Here is a 20473-nt window from a genome sequence, read left to right as displayed (position 1 = left end):
TACACTGCAGTAGTGATACACACACACACACGCACACACACACACACACACACACACACACACACACACACAATGATACGACAAACACAATGACACGACTTTTCACGCACCTGAACTTAACGAGGGAATCTTGGGAAACATGTTGGAACGCGGCCCCGAGGACTAGAGCTTGACACCTGTGACCTTTGACCATGATATTTCCCTCATAAAGTGGCCTGTTATTAGGTACACTTGAAAAGGGCGGTGTACCTAATGGAGTGTCCGTGTGATTCCCTCGTTAAGTGCACCTGCGGGAAAACTTTTAGCTCCTGCGGAACGTGAAAGTGACCAAAAACTTTTCACGCAGCTGCGCTTAACGAGGGAATCACATGAACACTCCATTAGGTACACCGCCATTTGCGAGTGTACCTAATGACAGGCCACTTTATTATCTTGGAAAACATGTTGGAATGCGGCCCCGAGGAATAGAGCTTGACACCCGTTAATTTCCCTAATAAAGTGGACTGTTATAAGGTACACTTGAAAATGGCGGTGTACCTAATGGAGTGTCCGTGGGATTCCCTCGTTAAGTGCAGGTGCGTGAAAAGTTTTAGCTCCTTTTGGACGTGAAAGTGGCTAAAACTTTTCACGCACCTGCACTTAACGAGGGTCACTTGGAAAACATGTTGGAACGCGGCCCAGAGGACTAGCGCTTGACACTTGTGACCTTTGACCATGATATTTCCCTAATAAAGTGGCTTGTAATTAGGTACACTTGAAATTAGTGGTGTACCTAATGGAGTGTCCAAGTGACGTCACACATCAAACAGCCAATCAGGAGGTTAGGGTGAGTAAACCGATTCTAAAGATTCAGTTCACTTGGCAACTGGAATGCACATCACTCGTACAAAACAGTCCAGACGACGCGAGACTATCAGGTCAAAATAGCCGACTGGTGAGTGACATGGGCTCGCGTGCGGTAAGAACGTGGTTCGATTTCCAGGTACGATTATACACCCACCCGTGCTTTTATTGTGCAATTAACACTTAACTTATCTTTTTTTTTTTACCTCGTGTAGTGTACCTATTGAAGAGTCCATGAGGTGTACATACACATATTGTCATATAAAGCAGTTAACCAAATGTTTTTCTTTTCATGCCCAAAAAATAAAAACAAGGAATAAAACACCAGACAAGTTTTAACATAAATGTTCATTTGAAAATAATAATAGTATCAAAAGTAAATTTCAAACCAGCAATCGAATGTGAAATTGCAGTAGATATATTGGATAACAATATTTAGGCGTATATATGCACACACGTTATTTTAAGTGTTCTAAAATCAAGATGACCCAAAGAGAAGCATAATCTCCCCGTTGTTGCATAACGGCGCATCCCTTCATGCAATAAAGTTAGCCGTTAGCTTGGAGAAAACGTGCATAAAAGAAGTGGTGTTTCAGTGAGTGGTTCTTTCTTTCCTTGGCAAATCGTAAATCTACATTCTGGCTTCCATAGTTCACGCCAGGAGACGCAACACATTCACTGACGGATCAGTTGATGCACGGGAAGGCAGTTCACCCATTAACTCGTTCTCGAACGGGAAAGTCAGGATTTGTTCCCTCACTGATCCGTTCACGGGATGAACTGGAAATGCACATCACTCACTCACTCACTGACTCGTTCACTCACAGATCCGTTCAGTTGCTGAACGGGAAATGCAATTCACGACTCGTTAGTGTACGGGAAGTGACGTGATTTTCTTCTTCGTTTTGTTTTACGGCCAGGTGGCACCAGCTTCGATGGGCATTACCGTCACCTAGTGGTTGAAGTCATATGAACTGAAAAAAGAACGAATCACTTTAGCCAACACGTTTGAACGAATCTTTTGAGTGAAATGATTCTAAAGATTCAGTTCACTTAAAAGAACTGGAATGCACATCACTACTGTAACATATTCAGTCAGATGACTCCAGTTAGATGAGTGATAACATAAAAAGTCTTAGCTTGAAAATACATTGACAGTAGGCACTGAGGCTTTGGCATACTTGGCTACAATGTGAAAAGTGCCTCCGTTTAGATACTTCAAGAAAAAAAGGCAGTTTGGAGAAGACTAATGAGAACATGCCGTGCTGCTGCAGCACGAGGCCTCACTCACCACGTCGACTCGGAGCACAGGCAAAGACGAGTGAAAATTCCGCCAGCCAGACGCAAAGATAAAAGGCTTTAAAGAGAGCCAATCTGAGAGGGAGAATGATTTGCGCTGCTTCATTATGTATCTTACTGTCACACAAGATACACTTCAGTCCACCCGTGCATCAGCAAACACGTTTTGTATTCACACACACGCAAACAGTAGTCCAGTCATTATACAAGGAGTTCAAGTGCAACGGCCGAATTAAGTGTTAAAGGTCAGCAAATATTATTGCAGACGATTGCTCTACAATGTCAAACAATTGAATTAATATACAGCACATTGAGTGTGGTCCTTGGCCACAATATTCGCTCGCGCGTGTTATGTTGCGTCTAGGCTTCCGAGCATAATGAGAATGTCGCCAGGATTGTGTATGTAATGCTGAATATATCAGGGTTCATCTTGCTTTTGAAGTCAAACGGCAAGAACGATAAAGCCATTAAGGGTGCTAATAGCTGTCTTTGTATGGTGATTGATTTCACTGAAGATGCTACAGGAATATTCCATTTCTCGGAATGTGCATATATTTGAGCCCGTTTCTCTTCATTTCAATCTGTCACGTTTGAAGCAGATCAAGCAGACAGGCGGTTGGTTCCCTCCGCTACTCTCCGAGTCTTGTTTACTTTCCCAACCTCTTTCAAATGACCGGGTTCTTGAAATAGGCTAGCAGCAATCTCCGCTAAGATTGAATGACCATTAAGTTTTACTGCCGGGACCAGAGGAGGAAGAAACATGTTCTAAATTGAACACCATGCGACACAATAGCAATAATAACTTGTCTGTTGTGGCATTGTGAGCCAATTACGTGGTAACATTTCCCACCCAAACAACATTTGAACTCGTATCGCGTTCAGAAATCTCTTTCTTTCTTTTTTTTTTTTTTCTACCCGCAAGTAAATGCTTGGTCAACTTCTCTCAATTTATCAGGTGAGACGACAACTCTGCTTTGACAAAAATCCCATCCAAAAAACGGAGATGGCCTCTTTAGATAATCCTCATAATGTTTACGAGCCTTTCTTTGAGGAATTGTCTCATAAATGGACATTTGAGTATTTAGGGGAATGTGATACGCAATTGCAAGGCATAGAAGAAGGTTTTTCATTTGAAAGGAAAGCCCTTTTCAATCAAACAGCTCATCTGATGCCCATTAAAAGAACATGAGGCACTTTGGCTCCTGCACATTCAGAATAGAACTGACACAAATATCTTTTTATGGTCTATTAAGAATTGCAAATGCAGAAACAGCCTTAATGCCTAATGAGCTCATGGTTAGCATCATATTTCGGAGGTTTGGGGGGCTCATGACCTTTGGATTTGTTTTTACCACTACCGAAACATTTGAGTGGATGTGCCTTCGTGCATTAGATAAGCTAAATCAATACAAAGCTACAAAATCCCTGACACTGAGATACGTACGTACATCAGTGGCAAAATTACAAACAGACAGTGATAACTACAACTTGAGTGCGCTTGTGCTTACTTTGTCATTTTTTCCAGAGCCAATTACAAATGTGCAGTAGCAGAAGGCAGTGAATGGGAAAACAGACTGCTCATGCGAAAACCTGCCTGTGCTTAGGCTACACTCCATGTTGGCTTTGTCCGCATGTCTGCTGGTGCATGTGCTTCCGGATTAGGATTGACTTGATAGCAGCAAAATGATCAAAAACAGACGGAGTATCTCAGGGCATATTCAATTGAAAACAAAGAATGTCGATCATTTCTAAAATCTTCAAAAATGGAAGCCCGCATTCTTGGGGTGAGCACACTGGAATGGTTGATGCGGAGGCGACGCTACATAAGCGCCGTTGCTGTCTTGTTGACATACAACCACGGCAGTGTATTTTGGAAACATTCAAAGGCTATGACCTTATCATGGGGACAAGAGGGAGTCACAAACAGGAAACAAGCAGCAGAAATAGTCAAGTGGTCAGTGCAGTGGGATTCATGTCGTAAATACAGTTTACACTCCCATGACATTTGTTGCCTCTTGAGAACTCAATGTCCACTGGCAATGTTATGGCTCAGCACTTTATCTCCTGTTGCTTACGGTCGGTCGGTCGGTCGGTCTGTCCCCAGCCCTGCGGTGGCCAGCCACAACTCCGCTGACTACTTAAGGCTCTTCTCTCACCCTTTCATACTTTGGGTAGAGCTACAGAATGTCAATATCAGGAAAAGTGCCTCAAATTGCTGCACTGCAAGATAATAGAGAAGGCTACAGACAGTGACTATTTTTGGACATTCACACTTTGAGAAAATATCAAAGGGGTTGACAAATGAGGGAGGATAAAGGATGGAAAATGACATAATCCCTCTTTCCAGTAGAACCAGAAATAACTGTGAATGATCAGATTACACAGTGAACTCATTATCCTGCAAAATATAGAAAGAATAAATTTGTGTCATAGTTGTGTTGCAGTGAGAATGTCGTTGCAAGAAAATAACCGTCAGTTTTGAGAAATAAGGTGGATGAAGAGGTCAGCCAGAATTAGAACATTGCTAATCAATTTAGAACTGGACAGACATAAATGAAATCCAGGAAAGGGGTACAATCCTAGGAATAGAGAAGGAAGGATCCCATGACATGAGATTGGAGATCATGGCTGCTTTCTTTGGCCTTCTCTCAGTCAATAAGAATGCAAAGAACAAAATGGGCAGGAAAAAATCTTCAGATAGGCTTTGTATTATCATATCTCAAGCATGGTGGTGCTCTCTGAAGACGATGGCCGGCCAGCCAGCAGTCCAGCCACATGATGTGGAGAGGCATGGTTATCTCTTTAGGATTACACTTTAATCAAGCTAAAGCTCCAGCATGCTAATCCTATGCAAGAGTACTATTTCAGCCTGTCCTCTTCCCGCCATTGTTGAACCTGCCGCAAAGCTTGATGTCATATGGAGATGTCAGAGCTCCATCCACGTGGCAGCAATGCATCATTCATTACATTACATCCGATACATGAGCTGCATCAATCTTTTTTTTTTTTTTTTGCCACTGTTGATCATAAATATGTTGAGCTCTAGCTAAATAAGGTAGAGACAATGGGAAATTTGTCTGCCGTTGCATTCCAGTATTTCCTTTTTTCCTTCTATTTCAAAGGACGCTCATGAATCAACAAGATACTTGCTAATATCCGATGAAAAAAAGACCAACTCAAAGTCAAATGATGAGATGGCGTTATTGGGACGTGAGAGTCAGAGGGTTCAAAAAAATGCCTTCAGTTCTCCGCCCATACATTTGCTCATCTACACTACATGGTATTATAAATAAATCAGTCGGATGAGAGGATAATGTTTCCTCTTTAATGAAGAAGACAGATGGTCACAAACACGCATGCACGCACGCTCGCTCGCACGCTCGCTCTGACACCTTTAGCTCACATCTACTGGCAACTAAAAGTCGAAGGTACAAGCCAAACTCTTTCTTTCTTCCTTTTACAGCAAAGCAACAGATGGCCACCCAATGCTGACACGCATCAAAGTGTTCTAAACATTAAGACGCTCCGATAAAGAGACCACGGTACTGGACCGAGTAGACACACTAAACACTCCCCATCTGCCAGAGCTCTAGTGGCAAATTGGGTTCGTTATTGAGGCTCCTTTTTTCTCTCAACGTTAAGCCACAGTTGGCACGAAAGGACTTACGGAAACGGTTTAGAAGAAATCTGGGGCTCTGGGTTGCTGCCAACGGCTGCATGGCAGGGAGCCGATTCAAGCAGCTTAGTCAGCTGCAGACAATGCGCATCATAACACAGAAAAATAAAAGTGTCACTAGGTCACTTGTGATTTGTCTATGGCTCGTACTGCCGGCCGCGCCAACAATGCCAACAAAGCTCTGATCACGACCACCCAGCAGGAATATTGGTGAAATTATGAAGATACGTTGAATGTTCAATAAGGATGAGGAATGAATATGTGTTTAAAAGGTGGATTCAACCTCAATCCACACCAAGGGACAATTTGGAGCGCTCGATGGGCCCACCGTGCACGGAATGTGGGAGGAAACCGGAGCGCCCGGAGGAAACCCACGCAGGCACCGGGAGAACGTGCAAAATCCACACAGGAAGGCCACAGCCGGAATTCAACCCTGCACCTCTGACCTTTGAGGCGGCGGACGTGCCAACCGGTGCTCCACTGCGCCGCCCATGGAAAAAAAAAAAAAAAACCTTGTCATTAGCAACCAATAAAAACGCTAATCATATTGGGGAAATATTTTCACAATATTGTAAATTATTTGATTTTATAAGTTCAGTAGCTTGGATGATATTTTAGACCTCAAACAAATTAAAGTGCAAATTGCCCTTTTTTTTTACAAGCTTGTAAAAAAAGGCTGATTAGAAACTGTGTTAATTGTTACCATTTTATTTGATTCTATTCTAGGTTGTCAGGCTGACTGCAGGCTGTATTACCCGCAAGCTCATTTCCACTGACAACTGACCAAGTATGAAGTACTTGTTGAACAAATGATCTTTTGACACCAGCTAAATCCACCCAAGTGAGATAAGAGCACTTATTTATTGCCGTAAGCAATTGCCTCACATGGTCGTTTTATTGAAACACTTAAAGAAAATACGAGTGGAGTGAAATGAAAAGGCCCATGGCTGTTAAGTAACGGATAACATGTCCGCCTCACAAATAAGAGGGGCGGGGGTTCGAATCTCGGCTTCCCTCTTGCTTTCCTTCCTTCGAGGCCAATTTTCTGGCTTTAGAAAAATCTGCTGCTCATTTGTCTAATGTCAGTATAATCTGTAAAACATTAACAAAACGGGATTTTAATGAACAAATGATTTGACTCTCTTGTTCTCTTTCCCAAATCATTGTCCTCAGGTTTTGCTTTCCTTACGGAACGCAACCCTCAGCTACTTTTTCCCCCCCCCTCAGTCTTGTGCCGCTTCTAAAAGAGTGAACATGCTGAATGCTTTTTGTGGAGGAAAAAAAATGCTCCTGACTAGTAGAATGTACAGTAGATAACCCTGACTGGGGCTACTCTATCTTTTATCTGATTGGTTGTCATAAGGAGAGATTAGTTGCTGGGGGGAAAAAAGCAGCTGATAACGGTATACAAGCATAGACCGACAGTCGAAATACTTTATAATGGAGAAAAGCATTCAAACAAAGTTTCCCAATATTTACATCAGTGCATTGTTCACTTTACCAGATAAGCAAGATTCCTTTTCTTGTGTATTTCTTTTTTAAAGACTGCAGGCTGAGAAGTGACTCATTTACATGAGGCACAATGACCCCCTCAAAACATGGGTAGAAAAAAAGAGGATGAAAATTGTGCCCTAATTATCCTTTGGATATGTTAGTATGACACCTGGGAACACTTCTAAATGGTGAAAAATGCAAAAATTGGGTGTTTAATGCTGGTAAGTGCACATTGAAAGGAGGTCATGCATTTACACAGTGTGTCTTGGCTTGCAGAAAGTAACGTGTATAAATATCATTGTTGATTTATGGGCAGGCTATTTATTTTTCCAAAATAGTCTTTTGGATCTACCAGAATAGATTGATGATTGACGTGTCAAATAAGGCAAAGCTTCAAGCAGAGAGCCCGAATAACAGCGAGAAGACGCGATGCTACAATCTGGCTAATTGGTGAGCGAACAGTTCCAGCGCTGCAATCTGGTCTAATTGTCACAGTTGACACCTGCGCACGCCTCCTCAAATGCCGCCACTTCTTTTTGGAATCGACCACTCTAATTTGCACTGAAGTACTTTCCAACATCCAGTTAAGCGCAAATATTACAAGATAATAGTCAGAGACCAAAGCAATTGTGCATCTCTTGTTTTCAATAAACCATGTAAGCTAAATGATTAGAATACGTTTCCTTAGCATACAGACGTGAAAGAGGTTTGACATTTACAAACTTTGATGTTTTAGTTGTCATGGCAACTCTCATTATCACCAACAATTCCATCCAAATGATTTCAAAAAAGATGTGATTGAGAACACGAAAGATGATCTTTTCTGAGTCAGGCAAGCATCAGAGGAGAAATCATGGGACTCAAGTGTGCATGTTTGTACCATAATAGAAAACATGCTCACACACAAAATGTGCTATTCGAGTCCCTGGTGGTCAAGCAGAGTACAAAGTGCAACCACACTTGCAGGTTGAGTAGCTCAAAGAGTTCAAGGATCACTACATTCTGGAAGAGCGGCAACTCCACTGAGGCTGAACACTCTGCTGCCCCAAACACACACAAACACACACACACACACACACACACACACACACACACACGTGCACACACAACGCACGTAGTGTGTTCTTGTGTGTGGATGGGATGCACGTGCATGCAAGGTATTCATTCATCAGTTGATCTACATTCCTGAGCTTCATGCAAGCCATTAGTGGGAGCTATCTCACAGAGGTTTCTTTGAAAGATGGAACATCAAACAGGATTTGAGCACGCACACATAGAGTGACAAATGCACTTTACTTCACTGCCAACATGACAGTACTTTTTTTTTTTTTTGAACTCTTTTTCATCTCTACCTGTGTGGCACTCTAACAACTCCAAAGTGTTCTTCACCCCTGGGACACCCTGGTAAGGTAACAACTATGGAAGTCACATAAGTGAGTTTGTCTTTAGGAGGAGAAAAAAAAAAAAAAGAGAGAGCGTAGCTGTCATATTAAAGCATGTCTCATCTTTCAGCTCAAAATACTAGAGGAGCTCAAAATACCTGAGAACAATTCCTGGTTTTACATACTTGGTGAATAAAGATGATTAAGGTTCTGAGGAGAAATGTTTTTGAACTCTGCTCTTACATTAAAACTCATTAGATAACAGTCACAGTTGTAGCTGCACAATGATCTCTTTTAGGATCTTATGCATTTACAAATATATCCATTTTAAATGCGGTCCCTTCTTTTCCAAAATCCTAAAGGGCGATCTTTGAGCGAGCAACATTCAAATCCACCCACATGCGAGCTCAATGTGGGGCATGAGTTCATAGACTGGGAAGACTGATTTAGCCGCCGACCACCTTTGTGAAATATGTGGGAAGGCATGCAGACACCATTTAAACACACGCTAAGAAAGCCAAAGGTTATTTCAGTACAGACAGGATTGTACCGCAAACACACGCCAAACATTTTGGACTTCCAGCAGGGAGCGGCCACTTCATTTCCATTCACACTCGACCAGGACGTTCCTTCCTCCTTGGGCCAGCCAATAAGAAGGCCAAGGTAGCATGAAGGAAGTCCCATGTTCCCTTCAGCGCCCTCTGCTCTTCTCCAAGCACAATGTTTTTTCCTGCCTGTCAATGCCAGGAACCCATTAAGAAATGTGTTGGGAGACAATGGAAGGATGAACCCAGCTATTGTTCCTCACTGTTGCTTCTTGAAAAAGTTGCACAAGCTCAGAACAAACAATTGGGCACATCAGCATTGTCATCAGACTCCTATCACGTAACGATGTCAATAAAGCAAATAAATGATTAAATATGAAATGCACCATTGCACAGTTTTGTAACACGAATAGACATAAATGTCTGATACTTTGTCATTTTTTTATACTTCTACTTCCCGTAAAACTTCTATGCTTCTCCAGTTACATAAGCTTTATTAATTCCTCATACTACAAGATATAAAATTGAAGGAAATGACGTAATGGCTGAACTGCGGCGCACAAAGTGGAAGAATGCTCCTGCCTGTGCTGACGATTAATAAGAGAGCTGAGCCAATGGGGCCTGGCTTGCTTGCTGGCTTGCTTGCTTGCTTGCTTGCTTGCTTGCTCCTAACTTCTCTTGAGGTTTTGTTTTTTTGCTGTCAATCAAGAGGCCAGTCAGATCATCGCTTTGGCACACGGCGCTCCCCCACCTTGCTCCTTCTTTATTTCTTACTTTCTTTCTTTCTGCAAGACAAATTGACAAATAGAGTTTCTTTTTTTTTTCTCGCTGATTTGGGGCACTATTGTCCCATTATTTGGCCTGTTCTTTCCGAAGAAGCTCTCCAAAGATGTTAGCTTGTTTTTACTTCATTTTTCCTCGTATCACATGAGCAGATTTTCAAAATACAATTTCTTTCAGACTCTGATCATCAATAAAATGTGATTTATTTCTTCATTTTATTTTTTTCCAGTCTCTGCGAGTGGACCTGTGACAAATGTCCTGCTGCCCCAAACTGGTCCACTGCCTGGTATAAAGCATTTGAATTGCCTCATTACAGTAATCATCATAGTATTTTATGCTGCTAGCTGGCGTTTCCACATTTGTTTCGCTTACTTGAATGAGACTGATTCAGTCGAGGCAGGCGGCAGCCAATATAGCGTCGTCCTCAATGAATTAAAGCTCGTTTGTGTGTTGGATATGGAAGGACACAAGGGGTCAATGTGAGTCTGTGATTTAATGGGCTCCAATGAATTCATCCCACAGTACACCAGTTCAATGCACTTTGGTGTCGCTAGATCATGCTGTGAAGAGTTGTTGGCCTGCTGACAGCGCTTTAATGGCAATTGCGCTTCCCGAGCAAGGACGAAAATCTGCCTCCTTTGGCAACCGCATCAGCCGTGGCTGGCAACTCTCCAAAAAATGGACGGGATTCACCCCTAGTGCAACAAAATTGCCAGTAATGGTGATGGTCTGCATTTAGTCAATCATGTCAGAAGATGGGCAAAGATCAGGACCATAACACAAGCACGGCTAGATTCAAACATGGGACCTCTCCGCTATGAGACGGACTAACCAACAGAAAAAAAAAGCACATAGCAGAGAGCATGAACATGAGCAAAGGTTTGAAGATTCAATGTCAGGTGTGCTTTCCAGAGCACCAATAAAGACACAATTGATTGGATGTGATCCACCTGTAGCGACAAAAGAGGCACTTGAAAGCATAGCGTGTCAACACAATTCCATTAGCGTTGTAGGTACAGTGTATGTGTGCGCGTTGACTCCCGCCCAGCTCTAATCCGTGTCTGCCCAGTTTGGGGTTTGGAGGTTCTTTGATTGACACAAAACGATTTTAGGGAGTCCCTCTTCCTCCTACAGCAGCTCTTTCGAAGCCCTAAAGCTCCTTAGACAGTCTCCAGCACTTGTTTGATGAAAGAACATCATTTTTAATAAGTCTAAATAGTGTGAAGATGAAGCAAGCCTCGGATAAATCCTGTGAGTCGAACTGGTGTAGCTCTGCAGGGCTCTTTGTCAAGCACAATTGCCAGAGACTACCTCCAGTGGCGGCTTAGCGGCGGAACGTTCCGTCTCCCCATTCTGTCTCCATGCAGCAAAACAATTCTCATTTCTATTGCCCTCAAGTGATCATACTAAGTTAATACAGACACATGGTGTATTTTGATTGTGAAAGGCCCGCAGGAGAAGCCGTTGGATGGAGAATGTGAGCCACATGAGGCCAAAAAGATGATCGCTGGCTAGTAAGGATAGAGAACCAAAATAACAATTGGTTCATCTTTCAATGCCCTCACAGGCTCTTATCAACATTACAAAGATGGTGAAGCAGCATTTAGCTGTAATGCTGCACGCAAATGGAATAAGCAAAAGTGAAGTCAGCCTTGAGTGGAAATGAAACGCAGGTTAAAAACAGACTTTTTTGCCCATACCTTGTTGTTGGCAATTTGTTTTTGCTCGTGTGAGTTGTCTTGCTATGTCAATAAAGCGGTTTTGCCTCGTCTTGCCTCCTGATACGTAGATCAGCTGTGTTTCTAGCAAGGCTAAAAGCGGTCAACTCGGGAGGGAAGAGGGAAGAGAGTGTGTACGCATACATGACTTGCAGGTGGATGCTAAATCTTTCCTTACATTGTGTGTGCCCTGAACTCTATCTTCCAAAGTCAAACTAATTCTTCACAATTGATGATATCAACCACCATGATAGTCGGTTGATGAGGAAATATTCAACTCTGGCTGGGTCATGCATCAACCAAACTGGATGAATTGATCTCACGGTTTGGGGACCACCGCTTTTGACAAATGGGGTCGTATGTTTGGATTGTGCAGTATGTCTGCGATTATGCATAGAAAATACAGCAAGAGCCTGGAGAAGGTTTCACATTGGATGGTCATTATAAGAAAAGCGTGGGCGTATGATTCCCGGCCACATCTCACAGATACTTCTGTCACTTTCGCTGTGCAAATCACACATGGTTGCATCTCTACAGCAAGGTCTCTAAAAGCCATGAGCCACAATGAATCACCTCTCAGCACCTCCCAGGAAATCATACTGACGCACAAAGGCGTACATTAACACAGAGCGACGGACCAGGCGCGAATGGGACGAAAACAGATTGCAGTTGACGACCGACGGATATCTTTCGACATCGATGCCCTTTCCACCTGCGTATTCCATCGGACGATGGATGGATGGATGGATGGATGGATGGATGGATGGACTAGGTAGGTAGATATGTGGATGGAGAGAGAGACAGAGAGACAGAGTGAGCAAGAGAACAAGAGAGATGCACCCTTGCACGCACACACAGAGGCTCTGAGGTTTATTGTAAACAAGTCTTTTCTAATTGTAATGCGTGCTCTTTTTAATGTCGTCTAGCTGTGCTTTGCCAACCAACCGTGGCCGATTCTGTGGGGCAGACATGCAGTGTAGTGACCAAGTCTGACTGGGAATACATGCACACGCTGAGAGAGCAGAAATGGGGGGGGGGGGGGGCCGAGAGAGAGAGTGAGAGAAACAGATAGAGAGAGAGAGAGAGAGAAAATGCAGGCAACGCAGTGATGCAGAGTGAATGCATGCAGATCTGTGCGAGCCCATATTATCATTCTGAAACATTTCCTTCCATTTTCTTCCCCCCTCGCATCTGATTAGAGCAGGGCTACCTTCTCAAGTGTGTGTACTGTAACTAACTGCGTGCACATGTGCACACGTTGCCCACCAGCTGGAAGACATTAGTCAAGCCAGCAGGTAACTTTACTCAAAAACTGCCACAGATAATGAGAAGCTTAGGAATTGCTATCAACCGGCTCAGCAAGACCGAGATAGAAGGAGAAAACCGAATGATATTGAAAAGAGTTGCAGGTATGCACGCGCTTGGAGGATGGCCTTTTCCGTCGACACTCTTTACCTTACGGATGATCGAAATAAATGCACAAACAAAGGGAGAAGCATTGGAGCGTTAAGCAAAATGTGGCGGTTATAAATTGAAATATTTTCTTGGAGACACAAATAGGATGCCAGAAAAAGACAGTCCTAAATGTCAAAGGCTGTGAGACAGAGGTACATAAAAAAAAAAAAGAATCCCCAAAAATAGCATTGAAGCAAATCAATAAAATTGGGAAAAGTAGAATGTAACAACAAGCAAGAAAAAGAACCACGGGACCCCATCAACAGCTTAGAGAGGAACTGAGTGAACAATTAAAAAAAACAAAAAAACATTTGATCTTCCCTTACCTTTGGAGCTTGTTTTTGAAATCCTTTGGAAAATATCGACGCCTCAGCTGCACTAGCTTCTCACTTTCTAGCTCTTTTGCCACAATAATTGTTTGCCGGCCGGCGGGGAGACAAGTATGTCCTCCTCTCGTGTATCCTTGGTGCTGATGAACAGTGCTAAGTGAAACTCCACTGGAGAGCAGACAGACAGGCGAAGCCAGTGAAACAGGAGAGCGGCGAGAGTCCAAGGCAGACTGAGTAGGATGGAAGGGTTACGGCTTCCTAACATCACAGCGGCTGAGTGGATACACCCACCTCTTCAGCCTGCATCACACCAGAGGGAGTCTACTCCAAACTATGCACACACAGCAAGCTAGGAAATGTGCAGTGCATGATCTCATTTTGGCTACTGCACATACAGGTACAAAGATCCGACCACAAATAGGTGGGAAAAAAAATTCTTCTATGAACATCCTTGTGTTTGAACAATTAAAGATTGAAAGGTTGGACATGTTGGAGTTCCAAATCCCAAAATGCTGGCTTTCAGCCCAGGAGCATTTATTGAATATAAGGGAAGAGATTGTTATTTGCAGAATAGTTTGATAAAAACAGGTGGCAAGCTGCCCAGTGAACTGTAGCATGGAATGAAATGTAGCATTCTTGGAGTGCATGTCGGCCTATCTCTCATCATGCCTTCATTTTCCCTCTCTTGCCTTGTTGGCTGAAGAATGAGGGAGGAGGGGGGTGCTTTTCATATCATGGAGCACAAGGCTGCTTGCCACTATATTAAAATGAGTGCTCTCATTTTTGGGCACTTTGTATGTAATAACTCAAATGAACTCTCCCACCTCCCAACAGATGTTTGCTTCCACTGCTTGTAATGTGAGTCAGCTAAGAACATTGAGCATGGTATGACCTTTTGACTGGGAGGCAGACATGCTAACCGCCGCAGCACCTTGCTGCCCCAAGATGCTGCGCTAAAGACATAACAATGAATCATCACTGTGTTTCATTCAGTGACATTTTGAGATATTGTTCAGGTAAAAGGTCAGACTTTTGAATTCTTCTTCTTTTCGTCGGTATTCCGCTAAATAATACCCATGATAGATCATAGACAGCAATTGCTTGATGGTGAGACTTTATCCAAGCCAATCCTTGGTCGCACAAATACATTCCAAAAATACAAAATGAACTGAAATGACACGTTCACCAACATCCGGGGTGAAGGGAAATCCACAGATACTTAGAAGTAAGTCAAGACTTGCAAAAATAAAATGCATCGTCACATTGCAGTTGATGGACTATGAAAAATGAAATGCCAGCGCAGCAAGTTGATAAAACACCTGCTGACCTTTCAATTACTGTGCATTACTAAACATTGGAAATGCAAGTCTGTAATATTGACTCTAAATCAAGATCCATTGTGTGGAACAGTATAAGAGCTGCGCCTGGCCCTAATTTAGTTGATCAACCATTCCTGAACCCTACATCCTTGAATGAAAAGATAAGCATGATGATGCAAGCAAGTATATAGCACTGCTGTTATTAAATAGCCACGGGAGGTAGGGTACCACTTTTCTACTGCAATTTACCCAGTAGTGTCTGACTATTACAGCATCACTCGGTGACTAAGTCAGTTGGCTGATTGCGGGTTAAGGAAGATGTAGCTGATACGAGTCCATCCATCTATATGCATGTGCAGACCGTGAAGCCACTCTGCAGCAGCTGCAGCAGCAGCAGCAGCATCAGGAGCAGCAGCAGAGACTGCTATTCCTCAACATCGTACTGATGTGCACGTGAAATAACAAACACTGCATACATTATTTGTTTTCCTCCAACCGCATTAAAGTGATGCGAGCATCTTCGGAAGACAACTATTCTCCATCCACCCCTTATTTAGATCAACATTGCACCTGATTCAAAGGAATCGTGCGCGCGGAAGCAATTCTGCAGGGTTTTCCCCCCTCCTTTGGTTTAAGACATCAGAGACAAAAATGTAAATAGCATCTTACCGTTGAAAATCGCGGACGGATTGCTGGAGCTGACTGTCAAATGTGAAGCTGGTCCTGTGACTGTGGTCGATTGGACGCCGTTGGACGGCGTGACCATGTCATTGACAAGAGTACCCTCTGCTGGCCAATCCATAACATTGCTTTTTTTATAACGCTTGCATAGTTTTAAAATGTAAGGATGTCATTTTTTAAAATATAAAAACAGCTATCATGATTAACTACGCTGCATTCCAGATGAACAACAACGATCTCTGTATTTCGTCACTATATACGCGCGTGTGTATGTGGTTTGTGCTTAATTTCAATTTATTTCCTTTTATTATGAAACTTGAAAAAAGTGGCGTCGCAACGTTTCTGTGGTTCCATTCTCAAAAGAAATATAATAAAAGGGGAACTTGCACTATACGCTTTAGTTTGATTATTATTCTTGAACTAAAACAGTTACTTCCGCACAGTTTAAGGACTACAAAAACGGCTTCCGGTGGGTCTCGACAGGATATTGGTGTCCAATACAAACGCCAGATGAAATTTAATGAAATGTTCATGCAATTATACAATTCCATGCCTTTAATTCACCATTATGAGCTGTAGTAAATGATAAAGAAACTACTTCATTCGATTGTTTTTTCTTAAAAAAAATAGACGGTTTTTTTTGCGCGACAATAGTCTACCGGCGATGAAGCAGATACTGGACGATCCAGTGGAGAAAAAGCGCCAACTTCTGGTGCAGCGTCGATTAAAATGTGTTTACATCCAAAGCAACCGTAAAATGCATTCGGGTTCATCCTGGACTGGTTTATTCAGGTACTATTGCAGATATGTTACTCATTTGAAGTTCGCTTACTTAAAGTGGCGCTTCGAAAAGCAAACTCCCAGCGTCTCCTTGTGCAGCACGGTTCCGAGTGACCCACTTGGTGTCAGCGATCTTCAGTGTTAGTCACTACAAAAACAACAACAACAACAATTGACAATGGAAACTACCAGTACGTTAGCGTTTGAAGTTGCAACAGTCGACTTGATTTGATATGGGATAGTTGCATAACTACACAGTATTCGCAGGGTAGTTGACACGTAAGCCATGTGCGCCCGTTGGTTTGAAACTTTGATGTTGCCAAATCTAACATGCCAAGTGTTTGTTGCATTTTCCACATAGGGGCACTTTGCAACTCTTTGAAAGGTGAAGATGCCTGGTCTGCAGAGTGAACATGTGGGGAGCCCCATCAAGAGGAGCAAACTGTCTCTGAAGTTCTTCCAGAAGACGGAAACCAAACGAGCCTTGGATTTCTCGGAACCTCAAGCAGATGATGCCAAGTGAGTGTGCATGTTTGTCTGACAAATATGCAGATGCGGGGAGGTTTTTTATTTGGTTGTTGCCAATTCAGGGATAAGGACACTATTGACATTAAAAGCAATGTCAAACTAGTCCACGTCCTATGATTCTCAGCAGCTGCGATCAGGTGGTGCCGGCTCCATCTCTGCTACCGAGCTCGCCCGACGACCTCCCGCTGTCATGTCAGAGGCTAGAGGACACGTTGCCGTTTGTGGGGCTCCTCAATGAGGGCAACACCTGTTATCTGAACAGCATCTTGCAGGTGAATTGCCATTTTCAAGTAAGACAAAGGATCTTTGGTTCACGGTGGAGTTTTGTTTTTAGAGTGGCAAGTCAGGTGATGTAACCCACCATATGTTTTTTCCTCACCAAACTGAGTCTGAAATTAAAAATGACAAAACAACACTCTATAAACACAAAACGTACTTACCCATGGTGGAAGAGCTGAATCCCTGGAATTAATGTCCCGAAAGTGGATCAATGTGAACGAAAGGATACAACGCAGTCGTCCGCAGCCGGTGTGAATTGCAGCGGTGGGTCTTCTTGTGCAAAGAAACCAACGCAGCCATTCCGGAGCAGGTGTCAATTAGGCGTCGGCACCAGCCCCGCCCGACACCCGTACCGCCCCTGCAGACTAAACACACGGCCGGCCAGTTTGTCACAGCAGCTTGAGTTGACATGGGATCAGATGATTAAATGTTTCCACGTACCCTCTGCAGCTTGCTCATATATTGTTGCTCTTTGGTGCATTGAATGTTTTTTTTCCCCTTCAGCTGAAGATGACATGTACATGTGGGATTGTTTCCGTAGGTCCTCTATCACTGTCCAGGCCTGAAAGAGGGAATCAAGTCCTTGTACAAGTTGTCGAAAAAGAATGCTACATCCACTGAAGAAACAAAACAATGTGAAGAGGTTAGCACATACATGTACTTCCCCTAAGACACTTGTCTCTCAGCCGCATATTCTAGTGGACTCCATCTATTCTATTTCATTCTTCAATTTCGTTTGTAGCCAGCAGGGGATGCTGCCGAGGATGTATCTGCACACATGGAGCTCCTGGAGAGCTTCCACAGTCTGATAAATTCCGTGGAGCAGCTGCAGTCCAACTTTCTGCTCAGCACCGACAGCTTCAATGAGCTCAACACGTCACCTCGTAAAGTACTGAACACGCTCAGGTATCTTGAAAATATTAGGCCAGCGTAAAGTTTGGTTCAAGAAAACCCATTTACTTGATGCATGGGCATTAACAAATCTCATGAAATCGGGTTAATGCGTATGGATGGAAGATGGATGTTTGTTTTTCTCCAGCTGGACTTTCATTTAAAAAAAAAAAAAAAAAAAGGATGGATAGAAAAAGCTTATTCAAGATGTTGTCTTTTTGATGCCCTGCAGGCAACTGAATCCCATGTATGAAGGCTATCTTCAACATGATGCCCAAGAGGTTCTGCAGTGCATCCTGGAATACATCCAGGAGGCCTGCAACACCATCAGGAAGGAACACAAACCGACCCAAGTGGAACTTGGAAGCAGTTCAATGGCAGAATCACAAAAAGGCCAAGATGAGGAGGATGCTCAAGTGACTGGAAAAAGGAAAAGTGACGCACAGATGGGGAATGCCAAAAAGAAGCCCAAGTCGAGGAAATCTGGAGCGGAGGTCGAGCGCTTGTTCAGCACCCCCGTCACCCGCTCCAAAAGCAAGCTATCCCATGACAACACAATGCGCAAAGCTGGAGAGAAAGAGGAGACCAAGGAAGGGAAAGGGAAAGAGAAAGAAGGAGGCAGTGGGGATGAGAAAACATTCCAAGAGGCTGACAGGAAAAAGAAGAAACGCCGTAAAATGGGCTGGCGGAGGCCTGCTAAGAAACAGCCCAGCATCATGTCCATGTTTCATACTGTCGGAAAACTCACTTCCACATTCGCCAAAATCTCAACCGAAACGGACAATGACAACGATGAAGTCCAACCTAAGGATGAGAAGAAGTATGAGGGGGTCATGCTTCCAAATGAGAACCAGGTCCACAAGACACCGACTCATCAAGGTATTTAGTTTTATAAGTTCCGCATGAACTATTATTTGAAGGTTATGAAGAAAAAAAAAAATTTTTTTTTTTTTTATATATAAATAGAATGTTTGTGTGAACTTACCTTTTCGTGTACACGCTCTTTTCACAATCATAAGATATGAAATGTTTGGGCTTCTGCAGACGGTCTAGACCTGATGGAGCGCTTGTTCCACGGCCAGCTGGTTCTACGGACTCGCTGTCTGGAGTGCGAAAGCTTCACCGAGAGGCGAGAAGACTTCCAGGACATCAGTGTCCCCGTGCTGGAAGAGCAGCCCGGCAGCCCGGAGCATCTCTCTTCGGGTTAGCAGAAATAAACCAACCACAGACCATTGAGTTGTACAATTTTGAAGTGAAAGGCATGACATTCACAAGACTGACCTGGTTTGGCTTCATAACGTTGAGAAATCATCACCTGATGAATGTTTTGTCTCCAGTTTCTCCATACCCCAAACCAGAAGAGAAGACCCTGAAATGGGCCATTGGGCAGTTTGCCTCGGTGGAGCGCATCGCCGGAGAGGACAAATACTTCTGTGACACGTGTCGCCATTACGCCGAGGCCGAGAGGAGTCTTCTCTTTGACAAAACTCCCGAAGTGGTCACCATTCACTTGAAGCGCTTCTCTGCCAGCGGTTTGGAGTGAGTGGCCTCACCGCTCGAGCCCTTGCTGGCTTTCAGCCTTCTTTCTCACGCCTCTTTTGTCTCTCTGTCTAGAATGGACCCGTACGCCTGTCTGTCCAAGGTGACCACGCCCTTGCAGACGCCCTTGACCTTGTCTCTGGAAGAGTGGTGCACGCCGCGCTCGTCCAGCGGAGGCCACTCCTACAAGCTCTTTGCCGTGGTCATGCACAGCGGCGTGTCCATCGGCAGCGGCCACTACACCGCTTACATCCATATGAGTGACCTGAAAGACGCCAAGCTCTGGCTGCGCCAAAGCCAGCAGCTGCCCGAGACCAAACAAGCGTGGGACGACAGCGACGGCGAGGTCTCCGTCAGGCGACCCTCCAGCTCGGCTCGCGGCAAAGCAGAAAGTAAGAAGGCTCCCGAGTGCGGACTCTTGGGAGGTCAGCGCGGTCGCACCGGCGTCGAGCAAGAAGAGAGAGCGACTGACGGCGACAAACCTGAGCAGAGAAAAACTCAAAAACCAAAGGCTGAAGTCCAGCTTGAGGCTGGAGAGAAGAGCGGAACAACTTCCGGTGAGGAAGAGCAAGCCTGGAAAGAGCAAGCCTGGAAAGAGCAGGCCTGGAAAGAGCAGGCTTTAAACAATCTCCTTCAGTACGAAGGCAAATGGCTACTGTTTGATGATTCCGAAGTGCGTTTGTTGGAGGAAAAAGATGTTCTCAGAGCCTGCTGCCTTCAGACCTGCTCGTCTTCAACACCCTACTTGCTCTTTTACAAGAGAGTCGTCGAGTCGGCACATTGACAACAGCACTGTCGTCTACCCTGAAATGTACTTTTGTGTATATTCTCTGATAATAAATTGAACCATGACACACACACACTTTGTGGACTTAATTGCACTTTGTTGCAAATGTTCATCTTCAAACATCTGTAGCAAAATTCCCTCAGGT

At 43.8% G+C, this 20473-nt stretch overlaps 3 protein-coding genes across 9 annotated transcripts in view; 1 reads left to right on the top strand and 2 right to left on the bottom strand.

Moving 5' to 3' along the window:
* Positions 1–15607, bottom strand: part of kank4 (KN motif and ankyrin repeat domains 4) — a 55750-nt gene extending 40143 nt beyond the window's left edge. The window contains exon 1 of one of the 2 annotated variants that reach the window (XM_088394061.1): positions 15513–15607. The gene's annotated coding sequence lies outside the window, so the exon portion shown is untranslated. Of the gene's footprint in view, positions 1–13521; positions 14025–15512 lie in introns of those variants that run through there. The other variant, XM_088394062.1, reaches the window with a different exon arrangement.
* LOC148389088 (uncharacterized) overlaps positions 1–17448 on the bottom strand; it is a 25279-nt gene extending 7831 nt beyond the window's left edge. Inside the window, exons 1-3 of the mRNA XM_088394075.1 lie at positions 17273–17448; positions 16357–16452; positions 1332–6298 (exon numbers count right to left, since the gene is read on the bottom strand). The gene's annotated coding sequence lies outside the window, so the exon portion shown is untranslated. The remainder of the gene's footprint in view (positions 1–1331; positions 6299–16356; positions 16453–17272) is intronic.
* On the top strand, positions 12359–20401 carry usp1 (ubiquitin specific peptidase 1). Of its 6 annotated transcripts, XM_088394068.1 has the most exons (10): positions 16161–16316; positions 16666–16823; positions 16957–17104; positions 17653–17754; positions 17854–18017; positions 18235–18881; positions 19047–19205; positions 19340–19541; positions 19617–20114; positions 20145–20401. In XM_088394068.1, the coding sequence occupies exons 2-10, from the start codon at positions 16696–16698 to the stop codon at positions 20323–20325; spliced, it is 2229 nt and encodes a 742-aa protein (XP_088250194.1). In that variant the 5' UTR covers positions 16161–16316; positions 16666–16695; the 3' UTR covers positions 20326–20401. The 6 variants fall into 6 exon arrangements, with proteins under 6 accessions (XP_088250192.1, XP_088250194.1, XP_088250193.1 ...); XM_088394066.1 differs by lacking the exon at positions 16161–16316 and adding an exon at positions 12359–12512 and having other exon boundaries at positions 19617–20401; XM_088394067.1 differs by having other exon boundaries at positions 16960–17104; positions 19617–20401.
* The last annotated feature ends 72 nt before the right edge of the window (positions 20402–20473 follow it).

Source organism: Syngnathus floridae, chromosome 13 (genome assembly GCF_059516105.1).
Source record: "Syngnathus floridae isolate MCC-2025c chromosome 13, RoL_Sflo_1.0, whole genome shotgun sequence".
Classification (NCBI taxonomy): Eukaryota; Metazoa; Chordata; class Actinopteri; order Syngnathiformes; family Syngnathidae; genus Syngnathus; species Syngnathus floridae.
The sequence above is the reverse complement of the archived record's forward strand: the minus strand, read 5'-3'. Positions and strand labels throughout refer to the sequence as shown.

What these genes read in the sequence shown, in the direction of transcription:
- usp1 (XM_088394066.1), top strand. Translation starts at nt 16,696, where the DNA reads ATGCCTGGTCTGCAGAGTGAACATGTGGGGAGCCCCATCAAGAGGAGC. An exon ending in CCTCAAGCAGATGATGCCAA is followed by an intron (nt 16,824 to 16,956) that starts GTGAGTGTGCAT and finishes TATGATTCTCAG; the next exon opens with CAGCTGCGATCAGGTGGTGC. An exon ending in AAAGTACTGAACACGCTCAG is followed by an intron (nt 18,018 to 18,234) that starts GTATCTTGAAAA and finishes GATGCCCTGCAG; the next exon opens with GCAACTGAATCCCATGTATG.